The sequence below is a fragment of the Coregonus lavaretus genome, assembly GCF_964263955.1.
Source record: "Coregonus lavaretus genome assembly, chromosome: 12".
NCBI classification, from domain to species: Eukaryota; Metazoa; Chordata; class Actinopteri; order Salmoniformes; family Salmonidae; genus Coregonus; species Coregonus lavaretus.
In genome coordinates this window covers 27,497,507-27,523,755 of record NC_139999.1, presented here as the reverse complement: position 1 = coordinate 27,523,755, position 26,249 = coordinate 27,497,507, and the positions used below count along the sequence as shown (strand labels likewise).

The following is a 26,249-nucleotide window of genomic DNA, read 5'->3' as shown; positions in this document are numbered from 1 at the left end:
TATTAAGTTGTAGTAATATAGATCAGCCTAAAGACAACATCAAGGTTCTCAAAGTCATGTTCGGTCAGTCAGTGTCAGTCAGTGTGTCTTCAGGGACAGAAGGCGCTACCTCTACATGACGGTTGAGAGGCAGGTTTTGACAAGTTATTGAAAAGCTACTTTGAGGAGAGACCTCTATCAACTGGAGGTAATTGTAGAGTTTACCCACAGCTAATGGTTGGCAAACAGGGGTGGTGGTACACTTATTAACACAGTAACATCTGGAATAACTCTACCTGACTGACTACAGTTCTGCTATCCAGGCAACCACTCCTGCAACACACTGCAACACCAGAATACCATCAATCCTGAACAGACAATAAAAGTTAGAAATTGAAAGGCCTTTATCCCAGCTGCAGAGAGACAGATATCTGAGAGATACCAGAATCCACAAAAAAATCCAAATAAAATTCTGGATAATTGTAAAAATAATCAGTCGAGGCTGCCTCCCCTCCTTGTTCGGGCAGGGTTCGGCGTTCGTCGTCACCGGCTTACTAGCCACTGCCGCTCCATATATCATCATTCCATTTGTCTTGTCTTGTCAATTACACACACCTGGTTCTTATCCCCTCATTAGTCCGTGTATAAGTGTTCCCTCTGCCCCCCTTGTCCTTGTAGGTGATTGTTATTTGTGAGAGTTGTGTAGCTCGGTGGAGCTACTCGCACTTTGTATTGCCGGGGTAGATATTTCCCCTGTGCCTGTATATTGTTGGAGTATCCCGTACCATGTATTGCCAGGGTAGATAGTTTCCCCTGTGCCTGTTTTCATGTGTCGCTATCCAGAGCAATTGTATACGACAGAATAAATTCTGTATTCGGTGATTTACCCTCCTGCGCCTGACTCCTTCTATCACACTCATCACAACTATGATAGTCAAAGATCAAGTGTTCTTCAGTAATAACCCAAGCTTTAGATGAACAAAAGATGAACAAAAGACAACTAGGGCCAAGGCCAGTGCCAGGTTGTACAAGCATTGTCAAACCAGCGCTCTGTTCTCTACTGAGAATAAGAGCTGTTGTTAACAGGAAGGTCTGTTGAATACTAAGCAGATTCACTCAATGCACTGGTCTGTATGGCTGACATCTGTAAAACGTAGTTCTCTCTGTGTGATGGTGGTTAGTGTGTGTGTGTGTGTGTGTGCGTGTGTGTGTGTGTGTTTGTGCTTGTGTGTGCGCGTGCGGTCTGTACCTAGTATCTGTGCGGCTGTGTGTGGTTTGTGTAACAGTAGTCCAAGACTGATGTACTGTTAGAGGGGCTCCAGGCGATGACCCAGATAACCTGCAGTAAAACTGAACCGACTACAGGGCAGAGACCACTCCGTTGGTCCCCATCTCTACAGCTAAACCGCTCCCCCACCAGTTTGGAGCATCTGATGGAGCATGGTGTCCTCTCTGTCAGGCACATCTCAGTGAGCTGCCACTGTGACTGTCTGTTCCGTCCCACAGGAGCCTGGCCACTGGACTGTGGAGGCCAGGCTTCAGCCTAACACTCTGTGCACTCATTCTCTGAGTCTGAGCAGCGCCATAGGCATAATTGACCGCACTGTTCCAAAGCAATGATCAGTTGTTTATGAGCCTACTGTAATGTTGAATACTTAAGCGTTACGGTTTGTCACAGACCTGTGCAATGTTGCATTACAGAGAACAACATGTACTCTTTATTCCTTGATTCCTTATTTCTAAGGAATTATATATACCCTACGTACTCTCTCAAACTGAACATCCTCTGTCATTGTAATTGCTGACCACTCCAATCAGTCCCTTTCATCCTGTTATAAGTGTAGTGGTCTGGCATCCTGTTATAAGTGTAGTGGTCTGGCATCCTGTTATAAGTGTAGTTGTCTGGCATCATGTTATAACTGTAGTGGTCTGGCCTCCTGTTATAAGTGTAGTGGTCTGGCATCATGTTATTAGTGTAGTGGTCTGGCATCATGTTATAAGTTTAGTGGTCTGGCATCATGTTATTAGTGTAGTGGTCTGGCATCCTGTTATACATGTAGTGGTCTGGCCTCCTGTTATAAGTGTTGTGGTCTGGCATCATGTTATAAGTATAGTGGTCTGGCATCCTGTTATACGTTTAGTAGTCTGGCCTCCTGTTATAAGTGTAGTGGTCTGGAATCCTGTTATAAGTGTAGTGGTCTGGCCTCCTGTTATAAGTGCAGTGGTCTGGCATCCTGTTATAAGTGTAGTGGTCTGGCCTCCTGTTATAAGTGTTGTGGTCTGGCATCATGTTATACGTGTAGTGGTCTGGCATCATGTTATAAGTATAGTGGTCTGGCATCCTGTTATAAGTTTAGTGCTCTGGCCTCCTGTTATAAGTGTAGTGGTCTGGAATCCTGTTATAAGTGTAGTTATCTGGCCTCCTGTTATAAGTGCAGTGGTCTGGCATCCTGTTATAAGTGTAGTGGTTTGGCCTCCTGTTATAAGTGTAGTGGTCTGGCATCATGTTATAAGTGTAGTGGTCTGGCCTCCTGTTATAAGTGTAGTGGTCTGGCCTCCTGTTATAAGTGTAGTCATTTAGCAGACGCTCTTATCCAGAGCGACTTACAGGAGCAATTAGGGTTAAGTGCCTTGCTCAAGGGCACATCGACAGATTTTTCACCTAGTCGGCTCGGGGATTAGAACCAGCGACCTTTCGGTTACTGTAAATGTAAATGTAGTGGTCTGCCCTCCTGTTATTAGTGTAGTGGTCTGGCCTCCTGTTATAAGTATAGTGGTCTGGCATCCTGTTATTAGTGTAGTGGTCTGGCATCATGTTATAGGTGTAGTGGTCTGGCCTCCTGTTATAAGTGTAGTGGTCTGGCATCATGTTATTAGTGTAGTGGTCTGGCCTCCTGTTATAAGTGTAGTGGTCTGGCATCCTGTTATAAGTGTAGTGGTCTGGCATCCTGTTATTAGTGTAGTGGTCTGGCATCATGTTATAAATGTAGTGGTCTGGCATCATGTTATAAGTGTAGTGGTCTGGCATCATGTTATAAGTGTAGTGGTCTGGCATCCTGTTATAAGTGTAGTGGTCTGGCATCATGTTATAAGTGTAGTGGTCTGGCATCCTGTCATACATGTAGTGGTCTGGCATCCTGTTATTAGTGTAGTGGTCTGGCCTCCTGTTATAAGTGTAGTGGTCTGGCCTCCTGTTATAAGTGTAGTGGTTTGGCCTGGTCATTAGAAGGGCCACTCCCTGACATCAAGCCAGTCCTGTGCCCTTAAATCTATGACCAGTCAATAACAGGGGTGCACTGCATGCCTGGCCTGCTTTGAATCGTAGCTACGTTACAGAAAGATGATAATGATGATCGCCATCCCCAGAGAGACTGTCTTGAGTGATGTTTGGAGCTGGCTGGCGCGCTTGGCATTACAATGACCCCGAGCTCAGCCAAGACATGAGCTCATGGTCCAGAAATCATTTACACACAAAGGCAAAAAACACAATTATAGGTCGATGAAAGGAGGCTTTCACTGGGGCATTTGACAGTTAGGGGCCATAACATGATCTACAGACAGAGAGATAACAAACATTTAGCTGGTTTTTAACAGCCATGTGATATGGATCTCTAGATAGTATGTTGGTTCCTATTGGTTGTTTCTTCAGGCCAATCTCCTCTTCACCACTATGTGTCTATCCTCTTTGAAACCCTCCTACAGCGGCATCACAGTATACGCTTTTCCTATTAACAACACTAATATATTTTGTGAGTTTTCTACATGACTAATGTTACCTTTCACCCCAGTGAATGGCAGCTTAAGTAGCACTTAAAAGGCTGTTAAAGTATGATGGTGTTTTTATAGGACACAGAGCATTACTGTGTGTTCAGAGGCCAGATGTTGGCCTTTGATGAAGATGTCTGCCAGGAGTCTAAAAGCCCTGGAAGCTCTCTATGTATCCCAAAGGGCACCACTTGCCTGGCGTTGACAGGCTTGGCAGAGTGTATACACAAATCAAAATCAAATCAAATTTTATTTCTCACATGACTAGACTTCATTCTAGACTTTGCCGTGAAATGCTTGCTTACGAGCCCTTCCCAACGATGCAGAGTTAAACAAATAAGAAAAGTAACACAAGAGGAATAAAATACACAAGGATGAAGCTATATACAGGGAGTACTAGTACTATATCGCTGTGCAGGGGTATGAGGTATTTGAGGTAGATACAGTATGTACTGTACATAAAGGCAGGGTAAAGTGACTAGGCATCAGAATAGATAATACAAGCAAAATAAAGAACAGATTAGCAGCAGCATATGATGAGTGTGAAAGTGTATGTGTGTATGTGTGTTGTGTGTGTGTGTGTGTGTGTGTGTGTGTGTGGCATCGGCATGTGTGTGTGTTTGTGCATGTGCTTATAGTATGTAGTGTATGTGAATGTGTGTGGGTTTGTGTGAGAGTGTCAGCATACTGTATGTGTGAGTGAGTGTGTGTATATAGTGCCTATATAGTCCTGTGACACACACACACACATTGCACCAACTGACACAGTCCCACAGGGGATATAGAGGGGCTTGGGGAGGGGCATAATCTGACTGACTGAAGAGTTAGATAGCACCCATATCTCAAAATATTTTCAGCTGAGAGCTTTTAATGTATTTACCTTAATCAAGGTAAATACTTGATTAAAGAGACAAATGGTGGTTCACATGCAAGACTTTAGTCCATCTAGCTGGCAGGTCAACAAGTGATGTAAACCAACAGAAATGGTTATGACAGGTAACGTTTATGTTAGCATTATGTGGTATGTATAAATGTATAAATCAGGATATGTGCTTAATGTACATGTTTAGTGTGAAAATTACCTTTATGAATGCCACTGCCAAATGCCAATTTAATATGTGCTTAAAGTTCTTATATTAAAAAATAATCCCTGAGGCAAATTTACACTGAAGGACAATAGAACTGAATAGAAAAACACACACATCTGTCACAGCAGACTTGTATTGAGAGTAGAACACTACTAATTACAAACACAACACTGTTATTCATCCACAAACACAGAGGAATCACATCCCACCGCACGCCATCGCATGCCAAAGGAAGGAATGCACAGAGAGACAGCTGAGAGAAATAGACCATAGTAATTAAACGATGAGTGGTATGCATCAGGTAGCACAGCACTCGTATCCAGCTACACAGCCTCCTCAGCTTATGTGTGAACATGTGACGACATGACAGAGAGCGGACCAGTCTGACAGTTCTGAGAAGGCATGATGACCACAACAGAAACTGGAATCATAATAACAGTCTACAAACACGACACAGGATAGCACCATGGCTCTTCTTTCTGTTCTTGTAATGGATGCCCGTCCTGGAATGTGTCAGAGTTAATCAAAAAAGACATGGTCCTGAACTGTAGGTGGTGGACTTCCACAGGACTCTTCATGAGTGAACTACAAAGACAGAACAGCCATTATTAAACAGAGACATCTGTTGGAAGCTTCATGTTATGGCCCGCTCTAGACTGTATCACACTGTCTTTGCCCTCTAGGCCTGTAGCTGTCATTAGGACCTGTAAAAGCCCATTGGTGAACTACAAAGGCCAGCTCAGAGGTTATCAGGTCAGCCAGAACCAATCGCTGCCCACCCCCTAGGCCAGCGGGCCAATCAGTGCCAATCACATGACACTATAACTGCCACACCATTCATAGGCTAATAGCCTGACAACGGGGGGAAGGGTGGGGTCTTCTGCATAAGTGTCCACCAGCTAGGCCCCTGGGTGCCCATTGACGACAGCTATCACTCACCACCTTGAACAATGGTGTCAGCTCTTTATGTGTGAAGGGGAGGAGGGATAGCTAGCTGCTGGGGTCTCCTCTGACATTAAACAGACAGACTGACAGACACACAGACAGAGAGCAGCAGGGGACCCCCAGTGAGTCTCTGTGAATGGCAGAAGTTGATAATTTCCTGACGTTTAACCTCACTCTGTCCTTCAAAAGATGGATCAGCATGGGCAAGGCGAGCAACGTGCTGCTTTCCATCAGGCTAGACATTTACTCATACATCAAACACACAAAGTACACACTCTCCGGTCTTCTGAGGACCCCTGACAGTTTGCAACCTTGTTCTCAGAGCTGAAGAGTAAAGAAAGGTCTGGCCACCACAGGAGAGACACTAAGCAGTGGGTATATTCCAGTGAGATCACAGAACATGGCTGAGCTCAGAGTAGCTTCATCAAACAAAGAGACAGAGCTGGTTTAAAGATGGGATTTGGATTGTCTACCTGATCCAGGATCATTTTCTGTTAGGTCTTCAGCAGCAGGCTCCCCTTTCTCTTTCAGGTGGTTGTGTGTAAGGGTTGGTGTGAGGTGTGAACCAGGTGTGGTGCAGGATAGACAGTAGGCAGTAGGCAAAGATGGTAAAACAAGGATCTTTACTGGTGGTCCCAAAGCCAGGATACAAAACAACGGACTATTCACGAAAACAAATGAGGAGCACATCGGTCTACAAAAAACAGGCTGACAGCAAACAATACGAAATACTAACTATGACTGTGTCCATAAAATGTATATAGTATGTATAAGCTGAAAGTAGAGGCATGGTTGTTCACTAGTTTACTCCAATTAGGGAAGGGGTGGTGGGGTTGGTAAGTAATAAAGGGAAATATATTTATTTATTTTTAATGACTGAAAACCACAAAGACACAGGGAGAACACTTCCCGAGTACCTGTACTTCCGTCCCGTGATCAGACATTGATACGTACTGCTTGACATCAAGGAACTAGCAGAGAAAACTGAGCAAGGGAACACAGGGAAGTGAGGGCATAAATACACAAGTGAATCAGATAGACACAGGTGACACCAATAGGCAGATAATTAGTCCCGACTGTGAGTGAGGAGATGCATAAGGTTGTCGGAGGATGACACCTAGTGGGTCACTCCGGAACTGCGACCCACTCCTGTAGCAGCTGTGGAGTGAGAGCCCTGGGATTAAGGGAGCAGGGCCGGAGGAGGGCTAGGTCTTCGCCTCCACACTTCATCCCATAATGCATCATGTCTGTCAGAGAGGTATGTGTTCTCACCACAGCCCTCTGGGATGTCAGAGTCCAGGTCTGGCTAACTGATGAGGCGCTACAGTGAAGATCACACTGTACAACCACATCAAAGCAACTAGATGGCCATGTGATAGGACTTTTCACTGTTCTTTAGATACAATCTAAATAGCTGTGACCAGTGACCACTATGTAGGATGTTAACCCTGGACCCTTAACAAAATACTTTGAGAGGTCATCTTACTCCTACCAGGCAGCAGATCTCGATGGGCTTTGAAAACAGTGTGTGTGTGCACTGTATATTCCACAGACCGGCTCAGTCCCTCTTAGCCTTGACGAAGTCCATAAGGAAGAGACTGAGCACCCAATGTCCTCCAGCTGTGCTTAGCAACTCATTGAGAATGTGTGTTCCCAGAGACTCTGTCCTAATGATGAAAGCTATCAGGTCAGCCATCACAGACAGCTAGCAGTAAGTATGGTACGTTGTTTAGCAACAAAACCAATGTTTATTGAAAACATAAATCAATTTGCACAATGAGCACTTGTTGTCTTTCAAATACATCTTCCCAGTTGTTGGTTAGCTAGCCAGCAATTATTTTTGCCATATTAGCATTGACATGAAATCAGTCAAAACACCTCAAAATAAGACATGGTTACAAGAACAAGATGAAACGAGCTGAAACGAGCCACTTACGATTCCCCACATGGCAGTTTCTTTGAATTCTTGCTAGGATTCTGGCCATCCAGAATCACAATAACCTGCTGACTTCTGCCCCATGCAAGCGCGCACATCGTTTTTTTGTGACGTTGTTAGCTAACCCATCTCTATCAGTACTGGACCTGCCCCTACAGAGGAAAGCCCTGTGTTTAACATCTTGTGAAAAAGCGTACAGTGGGGATCGTACAATTGTGCAAGTTCTCCCACTTAAAAAGATGAGAGAGGCATGTAATTTTCATCATAGGTACACGTCAACTATGACAGACAAAATCAGGAAAGAAAATCCAGAAAATCACATTGTAGGATTTTTAATGAATTTATTTGCAAATTATGGTGGAAAATAAGTATTTGGTCAATAACAAAAGTTTCTCAATACTTTGTTATATACCCTTTGTTGGCAATGACACAGGTCAAACGTTTTCTGTAAGTCTTCACAAGGTTTTCACACACTGTTGCTGGTATTTTGGCCCATTCCTCCATGCAGATCTCCTCTAGAGCAGTGATGTTTTGGGGCTGTCGCTGGGCAACACGGACTTTCAACTCCCTCCAAAGATTTTCTATGGGGTTGAGATCTGGAGACTGGCTAGGCCACTCCAGGACCTTGAAATGCTTCATACGAAGCCACTCCTTCGTTGCCCGGGCGGTGTGTTTGGGATCATTGTCATGCTGAAAGACCCAGCCACGTTTCATCTTCAATGCCCTTGCTGATGGAAGGAGGTTTTCACTCAAAATCTCACGATACATGGCCCCATTCATTCTTTCCTTTACACGGATCAGTCGTCCTGGTCCCTTTGCAGAAAAACAGCCCCAAAGCATGATGTTTCCACCCCCATGCTTCACAGTAGGTATGGTGTTCTTTGGATGCAACTCAGCATTCTTTGTCCTCCAAACACGACGAGTTGAGTTTTTACCAAAAGGTTCTATTTTGGTTTCATCTGACCATAGGACATTCTCCCAATCCTCTTCTGGATCATCCAAATGCACTCTAGCAAACTTCAGACGGGCCTGGACATGTACTGGCTTAAGCAGGGGGACACGTCTGGCACTGCAGGATTTGAGTCCCTGGCGGCGTAGTGTGTTACTGATGGTAGGCTTTGTTACTTTGGTCCCAGCTCTCTGCAGGTCATTCACTAGGTCCCCCCGTGTGGTTCTGGGATTTTTGCTCACCGTTCTTGTGATCATTTTGACCCCATGGGATGAGATCTTGCGTGGAGCCCCAGATCGAGGGAGATTATCAGTGGTCTTGTATGTCTTCCATTTCCTAATAATTGCTCCCACAGTTGATTTCTTCAAACCAAGCTGCTTACCTATTGCAGATTCAGTCTTCCCAGCCTGGTGCAGGTCTACAATTTTGTTTCTGGTGTCCTTTGACAGCTATTTGGTCTTGGCCATAGTGGAGTGTGACTGTTTGAGGTTGTGGACAGGTGTCTTTTATACTGATAACAAGTTCAAACAGGTGCCATTAATACAGGTAATGAGTGGAGGACAGAGGAGCCTCTTAAAGAAGAAGTTACAGGTCTGTGAGAGCCAGAAATCTTGCTTGTTTGTAGGTGACCAAATACTTATTTTCCACCATAATTTGCAAATAAATTCATAAAAAATCATACAATGTGATTTTCTGGACATTTTTTTCTCAATTTGTCTGTCATAGTTGACGTGTACCTATGATGAAAATTACAGGCCTCTCTCATCTTTTTAAGTGGGGGAACTTGCACAATTGGTGGCTGACTAAATACTTTTTTCCCCCACTGTAGATGGACTGGGCTGGGGCTTGTTAGGGCACTTCATAAAGGGGACACCTATTCTTCCTGTACCTTTGAACTTAATGGAGCGGTGATGTCGGTCACCAGTCTATGGTGTCTGAGAAGCCCTTGACTGTATGAGAGACAGGCGACTCTGGTGAAAGGCAAACACTTGGAGGAATTTCCTGTCGTGTGTAGTTATAAAAAATAAAAAAACATCCTCCACTCTAACGCACCGCTTCACCGGCTGGACTTCCACAATGGCTGCTGATAACATTCTTGGGCTCATGGCAACTGTTGATGTGAGGAGATTCACATTCATTCATAGGGAAATGGGATCACTCAAGTTGAGTTCAGTGAGAATGCGAAGAGATTGGGTTGATATATTAGAGACATTATCTGAGGTAAAATAGCCAGAAATGTGTTTTTAATCAACTGACAAACTGCTATCCGTTTCAATTGATTCATCAACCTTGAATAGTTTTTGGTTTCCCTGCTCATAAGCTGTCTGCTCTACTGCCTACTGCCTATTCATTCACAGTGTGAGGTACTGTTATTATAGCACAGTGTGATACTGTACATGCTGTCTGCAAGTGATAAGGTAGAAGAGTTTAACAGGGCTTGAACAATGGAAGTAGATGGAGGGTGGCCAGAGATACAGTGAGGGAAAAAAGTATTTGATCCCCTGCTGATTTTGTATGTTTGCCCACTGACAAAGACATGATCAGTCTATAATTTTAATGGTAGGTTTATTTGAACAGTGAGAGACAGAATAACAACAAAAAATAACAGAAAAACGCATGTCAAAAATGTTATAAATTGATTTGCATTTTAATGAGGGAAATAAGTATTTGACCCCTCTGCAAAACATGACTTAGTACTTGGTGGCAAAACCCTTGTTGGCAATCACAGAGGTCAGACGTTTCTTGTAGTTGGCCACCAGGTTTGCACACATCTCAGGAGGGATTTTGTCCCACTTCTCTTTGCAGATCTTCTCCAAGTCATTAAGGTTTCGAGCCTGACGTTTGGCAACTCGAACCTTCAGCTCCCTCCACATATTTTCTATGGGATTAAGGTCTGGAGACTGGCTAGGCCACTCCAGGACCTTAATGTGCTTATTCTTGAGCCACTCCTTTGTTGCCTTGGCCGTGTGTTTTGGGTCATTGTCATGCTGGAATACCCATCCACTCAATGCCCTGGCTGAGGGAAGGAGGTTCTCACCCAAGATTTGAAGGTACATGGCCCCGTCCATCATCCCTTTGATGCGGTGAAGTTGTCCTGTCCCCTTAGCAGAAAAACACCCCCAAAGCATAATGTTTCCACCTCCATGTTTGACGGTGGGGATGGTGTTCTTGGGGTCATAGGCAGCATTCCTCCTCCTCCAAACACAGCGAGTTGAGTTGATGCCAAAGAGCTCAATTTTGGTCTCATCTGACCACAACACTTTCACCCAGTTCTCCTCTGAATCATTCAGATGTTCATTGGCAAACTTCAGACGTCCTGTATATGTGCTTTCTTGAGCAGGGGGACCTTGCGGGCGCTGCAGGATTTCAGTCCTTCACGGCGTAGTGTGTTACCAATTGTTTTCTTGGTGACTATGGTCCCAGCTGCCTTGAGATCATTGACAAGATCCTCCCGTGTAGTTCTGGGCTGATTCCTCACCGTTCTCATGATCATTGCAACTCCACGAGGTGAGATCTTGTTTCTTCCATTTGCGAATAATCGCACCAACTGTTGTCACCTTCTCACCAAGCTGCTTGGCGATGGTCTTGTAGCCCATTCCAGCCTTGTGTAGGTCTACAATCTTGTCCCTGACATCCTTGTAGAGCTCTTTGGTCTTGGCCATGGTGGAGAGTTTGGAATCTGATTGATTGATTGCTTCTGTGGACAGGTGTCTTTTATACAGGTAACAAGCTGAGACTAGGAGCACTTCCTTTAAGAGTGTGCTCCTAATCTCAGCTCCTTAGCTGTATAAAAGACACCTGGGAGCCAGATATCTTTCTGATTGAGAGGGGGTAAAATACTTATTTCCCTCATTAAAATGCAAATCAATTTATAACATTTTTGACATGTGTTTTTCTGGATTTTTGTTGTTGTTATTCTGTCTCTCACTGTTCAAATAAACCTACCATTAAAATTATAGACATAATTGTCACGCTCTGGCTCCGGGACTCTGTATGTTGAGCCAGGGTGTGTTCGTTCTGTGTGGGTTGTTTCTATGTTGGGTTTTCTAGGTTGTTGTTTTCTGTGTTGGCCTAAGTGACTCCCAATCAGAGGCAACGAGTGTCAGCTGTTTTCTGGTTGTCTCTGATTGGGAGCCATATTTAAACTGTCTGTTTTCACTTTGTGGTTGTGGTTTCTTGTTCCTTTTGGTTTGTGTGTATCGAGGGACTTCACGTTTCGTTCGTTGTTTTGATCGTGTGATCTGTTTAATAAATAATATGTACGCATTCAACGCTGCGCATTGGCCCGCTTCATTTCAAGACGATCGTGACAGAAGAAACCACCACGACTGGGTCAAGCAGCGTGATGAGGAGAAAGGCTGGAATTACGAAAAGTGGAGAGAGAATTGGACGAGAACCATGGAGGCCTGGTCCACGGGGGAGAGACAAGCCCAGAAAATTTTTAGGGGGGGGCTCACGCCGTGGACGACGGGGCAGCAGGAGTACGGGATAGAGTGGTGCAGAAGGTTGGCAGAGAGGGCCGCCAGGTTAAGGGGGCCACCGGTCACAGAGGAGAGGGAAAGTGTGGAGGCACGGCGAGAGGTACTGGGGTGTGTTACCAGTCCGGTCCGGCCCGTTCCTGATCCCTGCGTAGGGCCAGTGGTGTGTGTCCCCAGTACGGTCCGGCCTGTTCCTGTTCCTCGCATCGAGCCTGTGGTGCGTGTCGTCAGCCCGGCCCGGCCTGTTCCTGCTCCCCGCACCAAGTCTGTGGTGCGCGTCGTCAGCCCTGTCCGGCCTGTTCCTGCTCCCCGCACCAAGTCTGTGGTACGTTTCGTCAGCCCTGTCCGGCCTGTTCCTGCCACTCGCATCAAACCTACGGTGCGCGTCGCCAGCCCGGCCCGGCCTGTTCCTGCTCCACGCACCAAGCCTACAGGGTGCGTCGCCAGCCCAGCCCGGCCTGTCCCTGCTCCACGCACCAAGCCTACGGTGTGCGTCACCAGCCCGGTTCGGCCTGTTCCTGCCACCCGCACCAAGTTTACGGTGCGCGTCGCCAGCCCGACCCGGCCTGTTCCTGCCACTCGCACCAAACCTACGGTGCGCGTCGCCAGCCCGACCCGGCCTGTTCATGCCACTCGCACCAAACCTACGGTGCGCGTCGCCAGCCCGGTCCGGCCTGTTCCTGCTACTCGCACCAAGCCAGGGATGCGAGTAGTCAGTCCGGTGAGGCCCGTTCCGGCTCCACGCACCAAGCCAGGGGTGCGTATCGTCAGCCCGGTCCGGTCCGTTGCTGCTCCACGCACCGAGCCAGGGGTGCGCATCGTCAGCCAGGTCCGGTCCGTTCCTGCCTCACGCGCCAAGCCAGGGGTGCGCGTCGTCAGTCCGGTGCCTGATCAGGTACAGGTCAGCTGCTCCACAACGGAGCTTAAGCAATCTGCTCCGTCGATGTCCAGTCCAGATCCAGCCAGCGGGGTCAGACCGGACCAGGGGCGCTACGGGGGGATTATGGAGGGGTGGTGGTCAAGCCCGGAGCCGGAACCGCCACCGAGGAAGTATGCCCACCCAGCCCTCCCCTGTTTTGCTATTTTTGAGGCGCGGTCGCAGTCCGTGCCTTTAGGGGGGGTACTGTCACGCTCTGGCTCCGGGACTCTGTATGTTGAGCCAGGGTGTGTTCGTTCTGTGTGGGTTGTTTCTATGTTGGGTTTTCTAGGTTGTTGTTTTCTGTGTTGGCCTAAGTGACTCCCAATCAGAGGCAACGAGTGTCAGCTGTTTTCTGGTTGTCTCTGATTGGGAGCCATATTTAAACTGTCTGTTTTCACTTTGTGGTTGTGGTTTCTTGTTCCTTTTGGTTTGTGTGTATCGAGGGACTTCACGTTTCGTTCGTTGTTTTGATCGTGTGATCTGTTTAATAAATAATATGTACGCATTCAACGCTGCGCATTGGCCCGCTTCATTTCAAGACGATCGTGACAATAATTTCTTTGTCAGTGGGCAAATGTACAAAATCAGCAGGGGATCAAATACTTTTTTCCCTCACTGTACATGGATCGTTCAACAAAATGAGTGCCTTTTGCCTCCCTTTGATATTTTAAGAAGAAATTGTGCACCAATATAGAATTTTAAAAGCCTGTTAAATTTAGGGTTGCAAAGGGAGGGGATATTACTGAAAACTTTCAAAGTTTACCAGTAAACTACCAGAATGTTTGTATCTTTCAAGGATTTTACGTAATCTATCGCAAGACATCTAATGCCCCTTTTGGGTACTTCAGATTTGTACAGGTGTCTGTAATTATCTCTGGCCCTCTGTGTGGCCTTATCACATGTAAAATAAACTCCGCAAAAAAAGAAACGTCCCTTTTTCAGGACCCTGTCTTTCAAAGATAATTTGTAAAAATCCAAATAACTTCACAGATCTTCATTGTAAAGGGTTTAAACACTGTTTCCCATGCTTGTTCAATGAACCATAAACAATTAATGAACATGCACCTGTGGAACGGTCGTTAAGACACTAACAGCTTACAGACGGTAGGCAATTAAGGTCACAGTTATGAAAACTTAGGACACTAAAGAGGCCTTTCTACTGACTCTGAAAAACACCAAAAGAAAGATGCCCAGGGTCCCTGCTCATCTGCGTGAACGTGCCTTAGGCATGCTGCAAGGAGGCATGAGGACTGCAGATGTGGCCAGGGCAATAAATTGCAATGTACGTACTGTGAGATGCCTAACACAGCGCTACAGGGAGACAGGACGGACAGCTGATCGTCCTCGCAGTGGCAGAACATGTGTAACAACACCTGCACAGGATCAGTACATCCGAACATCACACCTGCGAGACAGGTACAGGATGGCAACAACAACTGCCCGAGTTACACCAGGAACGCACAATCCCTCCATCAGTGCTCAGACTGTCCGCAATAGGCTGAGAGAGGCTGGACTGAGGGCTTGTAGGCCTGTTGTAAGGCATGTCCTCATCAGACATCACCGGCAACAACGTCGCCTATGGGCACAAACCCACCGTCGCTAGACCAGAAAGGACTGGCAAAAAGTGCTCTTCACTGACAAGTCGCGGTTTTGTCTCACCAGGGGTGATGGTCGGATTCGCGTTTATCGTCGAAGGAATGTGCGTTACACCAAGGCCTGTACTCTGGAGCGGGATCGATTTGGAGGTGGAGGGTCCGTCATGGTCTGGGGCGGTGTGTCACAGCATCATCGGACTGAGCTTGTTGTCATTGCAGGCAATCTCAACATTGTGCGTTACAGGGAAGACATCCTCCTCCCTCATGTGGTGCCCTTCCTGCAGGCTAATCCTTTTTTTTGTCATTTTTTAGCAGACACTCTTATCCAGAGTGACTTACAGTTAGTGAGTGCATACATTTTCATACTGGCCCCCCGTGGGAATCGAATCCACAACACTGGCGTTGCAAACGCCATGCTCTACCAACTGAGCTCCTGACATGACCCTCCAGCATGACAATGCCACCAGCCATACTGCTCATTCTGTGCGTGATTTCCTGCAAGACAGGAATGTCAGTGTTCTGCCATGGCCAGCGAAGAGCCCGGATCTCAATCCCATTGAGCACGTCTGGGACCTGTTAGATCGGAGGGTGAGGGCTAGGGCCATTCCCCCCAGAAATGTCCGGGAACTTGCAGGTGCCTTGGTGGAAGAGTGGGGTAACAGCTCACAGCAAGAACTGGCAAATCTGGTCCAGTCCATGAGGAGGAAATGCACTGCAGTACTTAATGCAGCTGGTGGCCACACCAGATACTGACTGTTACTTTTGATTTTGACTCCCCCTTTGTTCAGGGACACATTATTCCATTTCTGTTAGTCACATGTCTGTGGAACTTGTTCAGTTTATGTCTCAGTTGTTGAATCTTGTTATGTTCATACAAATATTTACACATGTTAAGTTTGCTGAAAATAAACGCAGTTGACAGTGAGAGGACGTTTCTTTTTTTGCTGAGTTTATATGAAATTAAATAAAATGATTTAACAAAAAAATGGAATGACAAAGCTGTACAACATTATCCTAAATACACTGAACAAAAATATAAACGCAACATGTAAAGTGTTTCACAAGCTGAAATAAAAGATCCCAGAAATTGTATTTGTGAACAAATTTGTTTACATCCCTGCTAGTGAGCATTTCTCCTTTGCCAAGATAATCCATCCACCTGACAGGTGTGGCATATCAAGAAGCTGTTTAAACAGCATGATCATTAGAAGAGGACTGGCCACCCCTCAGAGCCTGGTTCCTCTCTAGGTTTCTTCCTAGGTTCCTGCCTTTCTAGGGAGTTTTTCCTAGCCACCATGCTTCTACATCTGCATTGCTTGCTGTTTGGGGATTTAGGCTTTGTTTCTGTATAAGCACTTTGTGACGTCTGCTGATGTAAAAAGGGCTTTATTTATTTATTTAATTGATTGATTACACAGGTGCATCTTGTGCTGGGGCCAATAAAAGGCCACTCTAAAATGTGCAGTTTTGTCACACAAGACAATGCCACAGATGTTTCAAGTTTTGAGGGAGCATGCAATTGGCATGCTGACTGTAGGAATGTCCACCAAAGCTGTTGCCAGAGAATTGCATGTTCATTTCTCTACCATAAGCCGTCAGGGGGCTATCCCACCAGGGGGAAATTAATTTGGTCATGTGCTTAAAAAGACAGTACATAAAACATGAAAACACAGGAACTACACAAAATAATTAATTCAAAGTGCTATAGCTACACATTTAAAGTGAAACTGCAATATGCTGTATACTGGAGAGACCAACAGACTATCTTTTATATAGCCTAATGGCTGTTGGAATAAAAGAGTCCCCATATCTATCTGCTTTAGTCTCTTTTCCCCTTGTCCAGCTGCTGCTGTGACTGAATTTTGAGTGAAGGGGATGAGTACTGTCCCGTAAAATGCTTTTTTTTTTTTAGGAGGATGAGTTTTGTGTACAGGTTGGTGGCTGATTCTTGATCTATACCAATTATCCTTCCCGCCGTCTTAATCAAGCGCTGAATCTTGACTTGGTCTTGCACTCGCATGTTTCCGAACATGCATATCAGACCAAAGGACAGCACACTCTGCAGGACAGATTTATAGAACATTTGTAAGATATGGCGGTCGACATTAAAATTATTACGTTTGCATTACATTTCTTTATCTTTGCAAAGGCACAGTCATTAAATGTCAGTTTATTGTCTATTTTGATTCCCAGGTACTTATATGTGGTCACTCTGTCGACTGATTCCCCATTAATCTTCGTAGGGCGTAGTGGAGTTTTGTTCCTTCTGAAATCAATTTCCATCTCTTTTGTTTTCTTAACGTTTATTTCAAGTTATCTGCATACCAGTTGACGGATTTTGCAGTTTCTCTGTCAAAACCTTGAAGAGAGGCTTGGTCTGGGTGGAGGAAACCCACAACAGTGGTGTCATCTGCATATAAAAAAATGTGTGGGCTGCGTCAGAGGCTTGACAATCGTTTGTGTACAGTGTGTACAGTATCGGTGAAAGTACGCAACCTTGAGGGGCTCCCGTATTCACCGTTCTACATTTACATTTTAGTCATTTAGCAGACGCTCTTATCCAGAGTTAGTGCGTGCATATTTTTTTTTTTTTTTTTTTTTTTTCCATACTGGCCCCCTGTGGGAATCGAACCCACAACCCTGGCGTTGCAAACGCCATGCTCTACCAACTGAGCTACATCCCTGCCGGCCATTCCCTCCCCTACCCTGGATGACGCTGGGCCAATTGTGTGCCGCCCCATGGGTCTCCCGGTCGCGGCCGGCTACGACAGAGCCTGGATTCAAACCAGGATCTCTAGTGGCACAGCTAGTACTGCGATGCAGTGCCTTAGACCACTGCGCCACTCGGGAGGCAGTTCTAGATGTAGAGATGGAGGAGTTAAACTTCACTTGTTGAGTACGGTCGACTAAACCATTCCAATGTTTCTGCAACTACCTCTCCCTAACAAGCAACGTTTGAAATATGTTCTACCCTCTTGTGTCTTTGTGTCAGTGACTCTTATCACGTAGTGACATTTTAAAGGATCTGTACACAATCAACAACCTGATCAACTCTATGCAAAGGAGATGTGTCGTGCTGCATGAGGCAAATGGTGGTCACACCAGATACTGACTGGTTTTCTTTTCCACACCCCTACCATTTTTTTAAAGGTATCTGTGACCAACAGATGCATATCTGTATTCGCAGTCATGTGAAATCCATAGAATAGGGCCTAATTAATTTATTTAAATTGACTGATTTCCTTATATGAACTTTAACCCAGTAAAATCTTTTAAACTGTTGCATGTTGCGTTTATATTTTTTTATAAAGACTTGCTAAAGTGCCAAAGTTCTGCATTTTTACATGTCTCTCTGTGCACCCTCTGTGACTTCAAGGAAGATTTAACCCACTTAACCCCAACATTTCTCCAAGTTTTCACCATCATTGTAAAGCGAGGTTAAATGCGGAAGACACATTTTGGTTGAATGCATTCAGTTGTGCAACTGAATAGGTATCCCCTTTCCCTTCCTCTAGTTATTTATGTTGCCATGACAAAGTCATTTTTGAAGATGATCATTTATTTCATGTGATTAGTGATTTACTTTAAGGTAATAAAAACGAACCTGTCCCTGATTTTAAGGTGAACCCTGTTACGTGAACTGAACTGTCATTTTAATATGGTAAAACTATTCCTTTTTTATTATTTATTTTTTTGAAACATAGTTAAATCATAGTGTAAAAGCAGGTGAGCTGGTTTTACTATTTTTTGGCAATTTCCTGGTGTTTTGTGGTGGCTCAAGCATAACACGTCAACTCTGTTGTTATCCATAGATAGACAGGCTAGACATTTTTTAACAATTTCATATTTTTTGTGAAGCTTGCATTCAATTGCCCCTCCCTGTTGCACACAACAAGCTTCCAATTTCCCCTGTCACACAGGGATTTATGGCTGATTTAAGATTAAATCGTCAACCCTGTGTCACGCCCTGGCTCTGGGACTCTTATATGTTGAGCCAGGGTGTGTAGATTATATGTGTTTGTGTTTCTATGTTAGGATCTAGTTCATGTGTATCTATGTTGGCCGGGGTGGCTCTCAATCAGAGGCAACGAGAATCAGCTGTTGCTTGTTGTCTCTGATTGGGAACCATACTTAGGCAGCCTGTTTGGCACAGTGTATTGTGGGATCTTGTTCCGTGTTGGTTTGTGTTTGTTACCAAGGACTTCACGTATCGTTTTGTTGTTTTTGTTCGTGTGGTGAAAATATAACAAAGTATGTTCGCATTCCACGCTGCGCATTGGTCCAATCCTTTTGACGATCGTGACAGAAGATCCCACCAATACTGGACCAAGCAGCGTGTTTCGGAGCTAACGCCGGGTAAGGAGATGGAGAAGTTGGCGATGGGCCAATGGTGGTCCTGGGAGGACATGTTCGAGGGCAGAGGACCATGGGCAAAGGTTAAAGCCTTTGCGAGAGAGGAGGTACGGCGCCAACAGTGTCGTCGTCGGACAGGCGAGAGGCAACCCCAATACATTTTTAGGGGGGGGCACATGGCATGGATGACGGGGCTGCTGGAGGCAGATAAGGGGCGAGTTTGTGGACGAGGAGAGAAGGCCACCGGGTTACGGGAGCCATTGGTGATTAGAGGGAGGGAAAGTGTAGAAGCACGGCGAGAGGTACTGAAGTGTGTTGCCAGTCCGGTCCGGCCCGTTCCTGATCCCCGTATAAGGCCAGTGGTGTGTGTTCCCAGTGCGGTCCGGCCTGTTCCTGTCCCTCGCACCAAGCCTGTGATGCGCGTCGCCAGCCCGGTCCGGACTGTTCCTGCCCCTCGCACCAAGCCAATGGTGCGCGTCGCCAGCCCGGCCCGGCCCGTTCCTGCTCCCCGCACCAAGCCAGGGGTGCGCGTTGTCAGCCCGGTCCGGCCCATTCCTGCTCCCCGCACCAAGCCTGTGGTGCGCATCGTCAGCCCGGTCCGGCCCGTTCCTGCTCCCCGCACCAAGCCAGGGGTGCGCGTTGTCAGCCCGGTCCGGCCCATTCCTGCTCCCCGCACCAAGCCTGTGGTGCGCATCGTCAGCCCGGTCCGGCCCGTTCCTGCTCCCCGCACCAAGCCAGGGGTGCGCGTCGTCAACCCGGTCCGGCCCATTCCTGCTCCCCGCACCAAGCCTGTGGTGCGCATCGTCAGCCCGGTCCCGCCCGTTCCTGCTCCCCGCACCAAGCCAGGGGTGCGCGTCGTCAGCCCGGTCCGGCCCATTCCTGCTTCCCGCACCAAGCCTGGGGTGCGTGTCGTCAGTCCGGCACAGCCCGTGCCCGGTTCACCGGTGCCTGGTCAGGTACCGGTCAGCTGCTCCACACCGGAGCCTAAGCAATCCGCTCCACCGATGTCCAGTCCAGCTCCAGCCAGCGGGGCCAGACCAGACCAGGGGCACTACGGGGGGGTTATTAGAGGGTGGTGGTCACGCCCGGAGCCGGATCCGCCTCCGAGGAGGAATGCCCACCCGGCCCTCCCCTGTTCGGTTTATGTTTGGCGCGGTCGCAGTCCGCGCCTTTGGGGGGGGGGGGGGGGGGGGGGGGGTACTGTCACGCCCTGGCTCTGGGACTCTTATATGTTGAGCCAGGGTGTGTAGATTCTATGTGTTTGTGTTTCTATGTTAGGATCTAGTTCATGTGTATCTATATTGGTCGGGGTGGTTCTCAATCAGAGGCAACGAGAATCAGCTGTTGCTTGTTGTCTCTGATTGGGAACCATACTTAGGCAGCCTGTTTGGCACAGTGTATTGTGGGATCTTGTTCCGTGTTGGTTTGTGTTTGTTACCAAGGACTTCACGTATCGTTTTGTTGTTTTTGTTCGTGTGGTGAATATATAATAAAGTATGTTCGCATTCCACGCTGCGCATTGGTCCAATCCTTTTGACGATCGTGACACCCTGTTATGGTCAACCCTGTTATGGTCAAACCCTGCTACGGTCAACCCTGTTAAGGTCAACTCTGTTACTATATTTGGAACTTAATAGGCACTTACTATAGTATTTTTTTGAGATGGGAAAATGTGTTTTTTATTAAGTTGAACATTTGCTCTTTATGGCAGAATGTAAAAATTAGGTGAAATCAAACAGGTTTTTTTCACGAAGTCTCAAAAGGCACCAAATTAGTGGAACAACCCACATACGGACACAGACACAGACAGGATATACTGTAGGAACTACAGTCCATTAAACAGATAGTGTTGTACTCACCATACTGGCAACTGGGCCCATTGAAGCCAGCAGGACAGTCACAAAGCTGGGAGCTGGAGCGGGTACCCTCCCGACACTGGCCCCCGTTGAAGCACACGCCATAGCTACACACAGCTGGAGGACGGCACCGGGAAGGGATGGATGGGGTAAGAGACGGAGAGAAAGAAAGAGGAGAAGAGATGAGATAAGAGGAGCAGAAGCACCTGGCTGCTGTCACAGAATGTCAACATCTGCAGTGTGGGACAGTTTGACCTATCAGGGCCTCTTCAGTTCCCTGTTAACACCTGATTGAGAGGGACCTTGATGTTCCTGCTGTTACACAAACCACGCTAACAGGCTCCCTCCTCCAGTTGGTTCTCTTTAAGGAGGAGAGTGGCTGTCAGGCATGTTGCCAGATGAAAAAAAACCTTAATCTTAATGTTTTTTGGGGAAAATGAATCAGCTGGGATAGTTTAACCCTGAGTGAAAGAAACAGGCTGCATCTCTGCTAAGGACATAGTCAACCCCCATCTCTTTCTCATTGGCATGTGTAAGGATCTTACCCAAGAGTGTTCTCATGTAATAACGTATGGCCATCTATTAAAACTGGAACCAACAGTAAGGTCACATAGCGATCTGCTCTGAAACTGAACATATGGCCCATGTCTCCACACAGACAAAGATCATGCATCCAGTACTATTAGCATGAGGTGAGGCAGAGAGCCACAGGGTGAGTGTGGGACATCGATCTAGGAGAGAGACGGCCCTATCTGGCTAAATCCCCAGAGTCAAACACCTTCTCTCATTAAGACGTGTGAAATTCGTGGAATGGGAATAAACAAACCCTCAAACCACTAGGTAGCCTATGCCACGTGAATCCAGCACAGAGGTGTAGGCATCGCATTCCATACACTCATACAGGGTTGGGCAGGTTACTTTCTAAATGTAATCCTTTACAGTTACTAGTTACCTGTTTGTTTGTAAACTAACAAAATGTGGAAAAAGTCAAGGGGTCTGAATACTTTCCGGAGGCACTGTACATGTGAAACATGAATGCCATATGCCGCATTTGTTATAGGCATATTGCTTTTGTTGGTGACACTTTGATATCTTGATAATATGCAGCTGTTTAAAGGGTAATTTCACAGATGAAACAATAAGAAAACCGTCACCCCGCCTCTGTTTTGGTATAAAGCTGAGGGATGGGCCTGGAGAAATGTATTCACTCTCAGATTAATAGACAGAGCTATGGATGCAAGGACTGACTATCCATGATATCAAAATTATTGTTTTAACCATGTTATGAGGCTATACAGTGTTTGTTTACATTTACAATGTTTACAAACATTGGAGAAAAACAAGCTTATATTTTGGGTTCTCATGGAGTGTGACAGTTGAACTAAGCTCATGAGGCATTTATAAGTTATATTCTACAAGAATCAATGGATACATATAAATACAGTATATATATATATATATATATATATATATATATATATATATATAATTTATAATTCCAAAAATGGATGTAGCAACTACAGATTGCCCCTTTAAGTATATCAAAAGTGTGCAAGTTTGATCATGTGTCCATTAGGCCTGTGGATTTTGTTTTTTTATCAGCATGAATTACATTGAGCAATAAAAGCCCCACTTTTATTCCATAGGCTGGGATCCGCACTATGCAGCTGTTGCAAGAGAGGATTTTTCACTGGCTGTCCACTGGTTTCAAAAACAATGATTGATAGGCAGCTTAAACTTCTTGAATTCAACCATTATTGGGTTCAAATACACATTTAGATTTGTGAACAGCCATCCACAACAACCACGATATTTAAGGCGCAAATAGCTAAATGAGAGACCAGCAGTGTGATTCACATCAATGCACTATATAGATATTAATGATAAGTGATATCAGTATCGCCAGTAGGCTACACCACTGCTGTTGTCCCTGCCTCCATGCGTTTATTCAAGTTCGATCATTTTGGATGCTGACAGCAGTCGCACCATTGGAAGACATAGCTTGGACTGTAGCATAAAAAAGCCTATTCCTGCTCTTTTCCCGCGATCCATCAAATGCATTTAGTGTGTCATCATAGTGGTCTCTGACTTGTGGTCAGACTGGCTCAGGTGGAACAAACTTAAACTGCCTTTTTTCAATGCTGATTTGAATGTCATTGAGAAAACAGAGAAGTGTCAAAGATTTATTTTCGCAAACATCCTTTCTGAATTTAAAGTAATCCTCTAAGTAATAATCTAGTTTTTCAAAAGTATCTGTAATCTGATTACAATATTTTTGCTGGTAACGTGACGGATTACAGTTTTCTTTTATCCATTACATGTAACAGATTACATGTAATCTGTTACTCCCCAACACTGCACTCATATAACTCATATGCTGTCTCTCCTTCACCTCTAAGGTAGTGTGTGTGTGTGTGTGTGTGTGTGTGTGTGTGTGTGTGTGTGTGTGTGTGTGTGTGTGTGTGTGTGTGTGTGTGTGTGTAGTATCTCTGTACACTGCACAGCAAGGTACAGGAGAGTAAGCCAAGCCTCATGTTTCGCTCCATTAAGCAGGGTGCAGTCTACAGAGTGATGGCTACAGAGTACCAGAGGATTGACGCTTGTGTTTGCACACACCCAAGTTGGCATTGGAAGGACTAAGGCTCAGCGAGAGGAGATGTACGGAACACCTAATCATGGCAGGAATGCCCGCTCTCCTCCAAGGTGATTAGACAGGAACCTCTCAAAAGATGTAGCTTCTGCCAGATCTGCATTTTTCTGCTCATCTAATCCGATCGGCAGCTGCATGACCAATTCACACTCCTAGTCCTTTTTGGGGCCACATATGGGCCCGCTATTATTAATAACGACATGCCAGAGTAATTTTCAAACTACAGCAAAAAGGAGAAAAGGGTTTGGCAGTCTGTAAATGCCTTCCTCGAAAATGATTAAAAACAAATTATTTTTCCTTTCAACATTCTGCCTAAGGAAATGTTCAATATGTCTGTGTTAGTCATGATCTCGACAGGTGGTTTTTCTCTAGCTATAGATGTCATCTGTCATGGCAACAGCAGCTCCTCTTAATGCTAGACAGCTTCATAATGAACAGCTATTCATCTCACATCCCACAGGTGGGTTACCTCAGCATGAGAGGAAACAGAGACGGGAAAATGTGAAAATAGAACCATTGATGTAAAGAAAACTAGAGAATGACCGATAATCGGCCGATATTGTCCTTTTCTAGTCTATCGGCCCTTCTTTATCGGCATTGCCCATAGTCCCTCTACATAGCAAAACATCTGCTATGCCAGCCGCCACTCACCGCCTGAGCCACGAGCACTGCACAATGTTGAGGAATGTCTACCTGGGAAAACATCAGCAAGCAGCAGGCTAGCTCATTCTCCAACAGAAAGGTGCTGTATTGAGAAACTAGTCAACTGACACAGTGACCAAAATCTAACTCCTGTTGCAAATATTAATTTAGTTTAATTGACTAATAATAAGGCTTGTGTCGACGTGCCCGGACATGTATGCAATAGCTAGCTAAGCAGATAGCTATGTAACTAGTTAACAAAGATTACGATAACTAACCCTTTCATCTGTGGTGTTAGCTAGCTAACTATATTAGCAACTATGCTAGCTAGCTGGCTAGACAAACATGGCGCTAAGATATCAGATAAGAGCTAATTGCCAACATAGCTAGCTAACGTTAGCTGGTTATCATTTTGAACATGCACCATTGGCCCCACCCCCTGGGGAGCCAGGCCCACCCAATCAGATTGTGCAAATCCGATTTTTCTGCTATTTACATGTCAGTGTTCCAAACGGGACATTATTTGTCTTTTTAAACATGCAAACACCATCCAATAGAATCCATAGCAAGCAGTGCACTGGGTTAGTCAGATTTGATTAACTGGAATGACATTGAGCTCCAGAAGAATCCCCAGAGTTTGAGGCGAAGTCTAAACATCTTGACGTCCTCCTGGCCCTGTGCTCAGACACCTGGTCAGCTCTGGGTCTGGGAGCAGCAGTCCACAAGACCCCCTCAGACCTCACTCAACAATACCCAACACAGTTCCAACAACCAACACAACAAAACCCCCTCCTCCCTCACTCAACAATACCCAACACAGCTCCAATAACCAACATAACCAGTGGTGTAACATACTTAAGTAAAAATACTATTAAAGTACTACTTAATTTGTTTTTTGGGGTATCTGTACTTTACTTTACTATTTCTATTTTTGACAACTTTTACTTTTACTTCACTACATTCCTAAAGAAAATTATATACTTTTTAATCCATACATTTTCCCTGACACCTAAAAGTACACATTGCAAATACCCAACACAGCCTCAACAACCAACATATAGTGCATTCGGAAAGTATTCAGACCCCTTGACTTTTTCCAAATTTTGTTACATTACAGCCTTATTCTCAAATGGACTAAATAGTTTTCTCCCCCCACATCAATCTACACACAATACCCCATAATGACGAAGCAAAAACTGGTTTTTAGATTTTTTTTGCAAATGTATTAAAAATAAACAACTGAAATATCACATTTACATAAGTATTCAGACCCTTTACTCAGTACTTTGTTGAAGCACCTTTTGCAGTGATTACAGCCTCGAGTCTTGGGTATGACGCTACAAGCTTGGCAAACTGTATTTGGGGAGTTTCTCCCATTCTTCTCTGCAGATTCTCTCAAGCTCTGTCAGGTTGGATGGGGAGCGTCGCTGCACTCAAGGACATTCAGAGACTTGTCCCGAAGCCACTACTGCGTTGTCTTGGCTGTGTGCTTAGGGTTGTTGTCCTGTTGGAAGGTGAACCATTGCCCCAGTCTGAGGTCCTGAGCGCTCTGGAGCAGGTTTTCATCAAGGATCTCTCTGTACTTTGCTCCGTTCATCTTTCCCTCACTCCTGACAATCCTGAGTCCCTGCTGCTGAAAAACATCCCCACAGCATGCTGCTGCCACCCCCATGCTTCACCGTAGGGATGGTGCCAGGTTTCCTCCAGATGTGATGCTTGGCATTCAGGCCAAAGAGTTCAATCTTGGTTTTTATCATACCAGAGAATCTTGTTTCTCATGGTCTGAGAGTCAATTCTGTCTCGGAGCTCTACGGACAATTCCTTCGACCTCAAGGCTTGGTTTTTGCTGTGACATGCACTGTCAACTGTGGGACCTTATATAGACAGGTGTGTGCCTTTCCAAATCATGTCCAATCCATTGAATTTACCACAGGTGGACCCCAATCAAGTTGTAGAAACATCTCAAGGATGATCAATGGAAAGAGGATGCACCTGAGCTCAATTTCGAGTTTGATATTAAAGGGTCTGAAGACTTATGTAAATAAGGTATTTCTGTTTTTTTATTTTAAAAACATTTGCTTTGTCATTATGAT

The 26,249-nt window shown here is 45.5% G+C and overlaps 1 protein-coding gene across 1 annotated transcript in view; it reads right to left on the bottom strand.

Annotated features, from left to right (window-relative positions):
• Positions 1 to 26,249, bottom strand: part of LOC311138210 (uncharacterized protein) — a gene marked incomplete at both ends in the record, with an annotated part of 109,141 nt that overhangs the window by 74,291 nt on the left and 8,601 nt on the right. Inside the window, one exon of the mRNA XM_084172882.1 lies at positions 20,868 to 20,981. Within this exon, the coding sequence (XP_084029008.1) occupies positions 20,868 to 20,981 (114 nt within the window). The remainder of the gene's footprint in view (positions 1 to 20,867; positions 20,982 to 26,249) is intronic.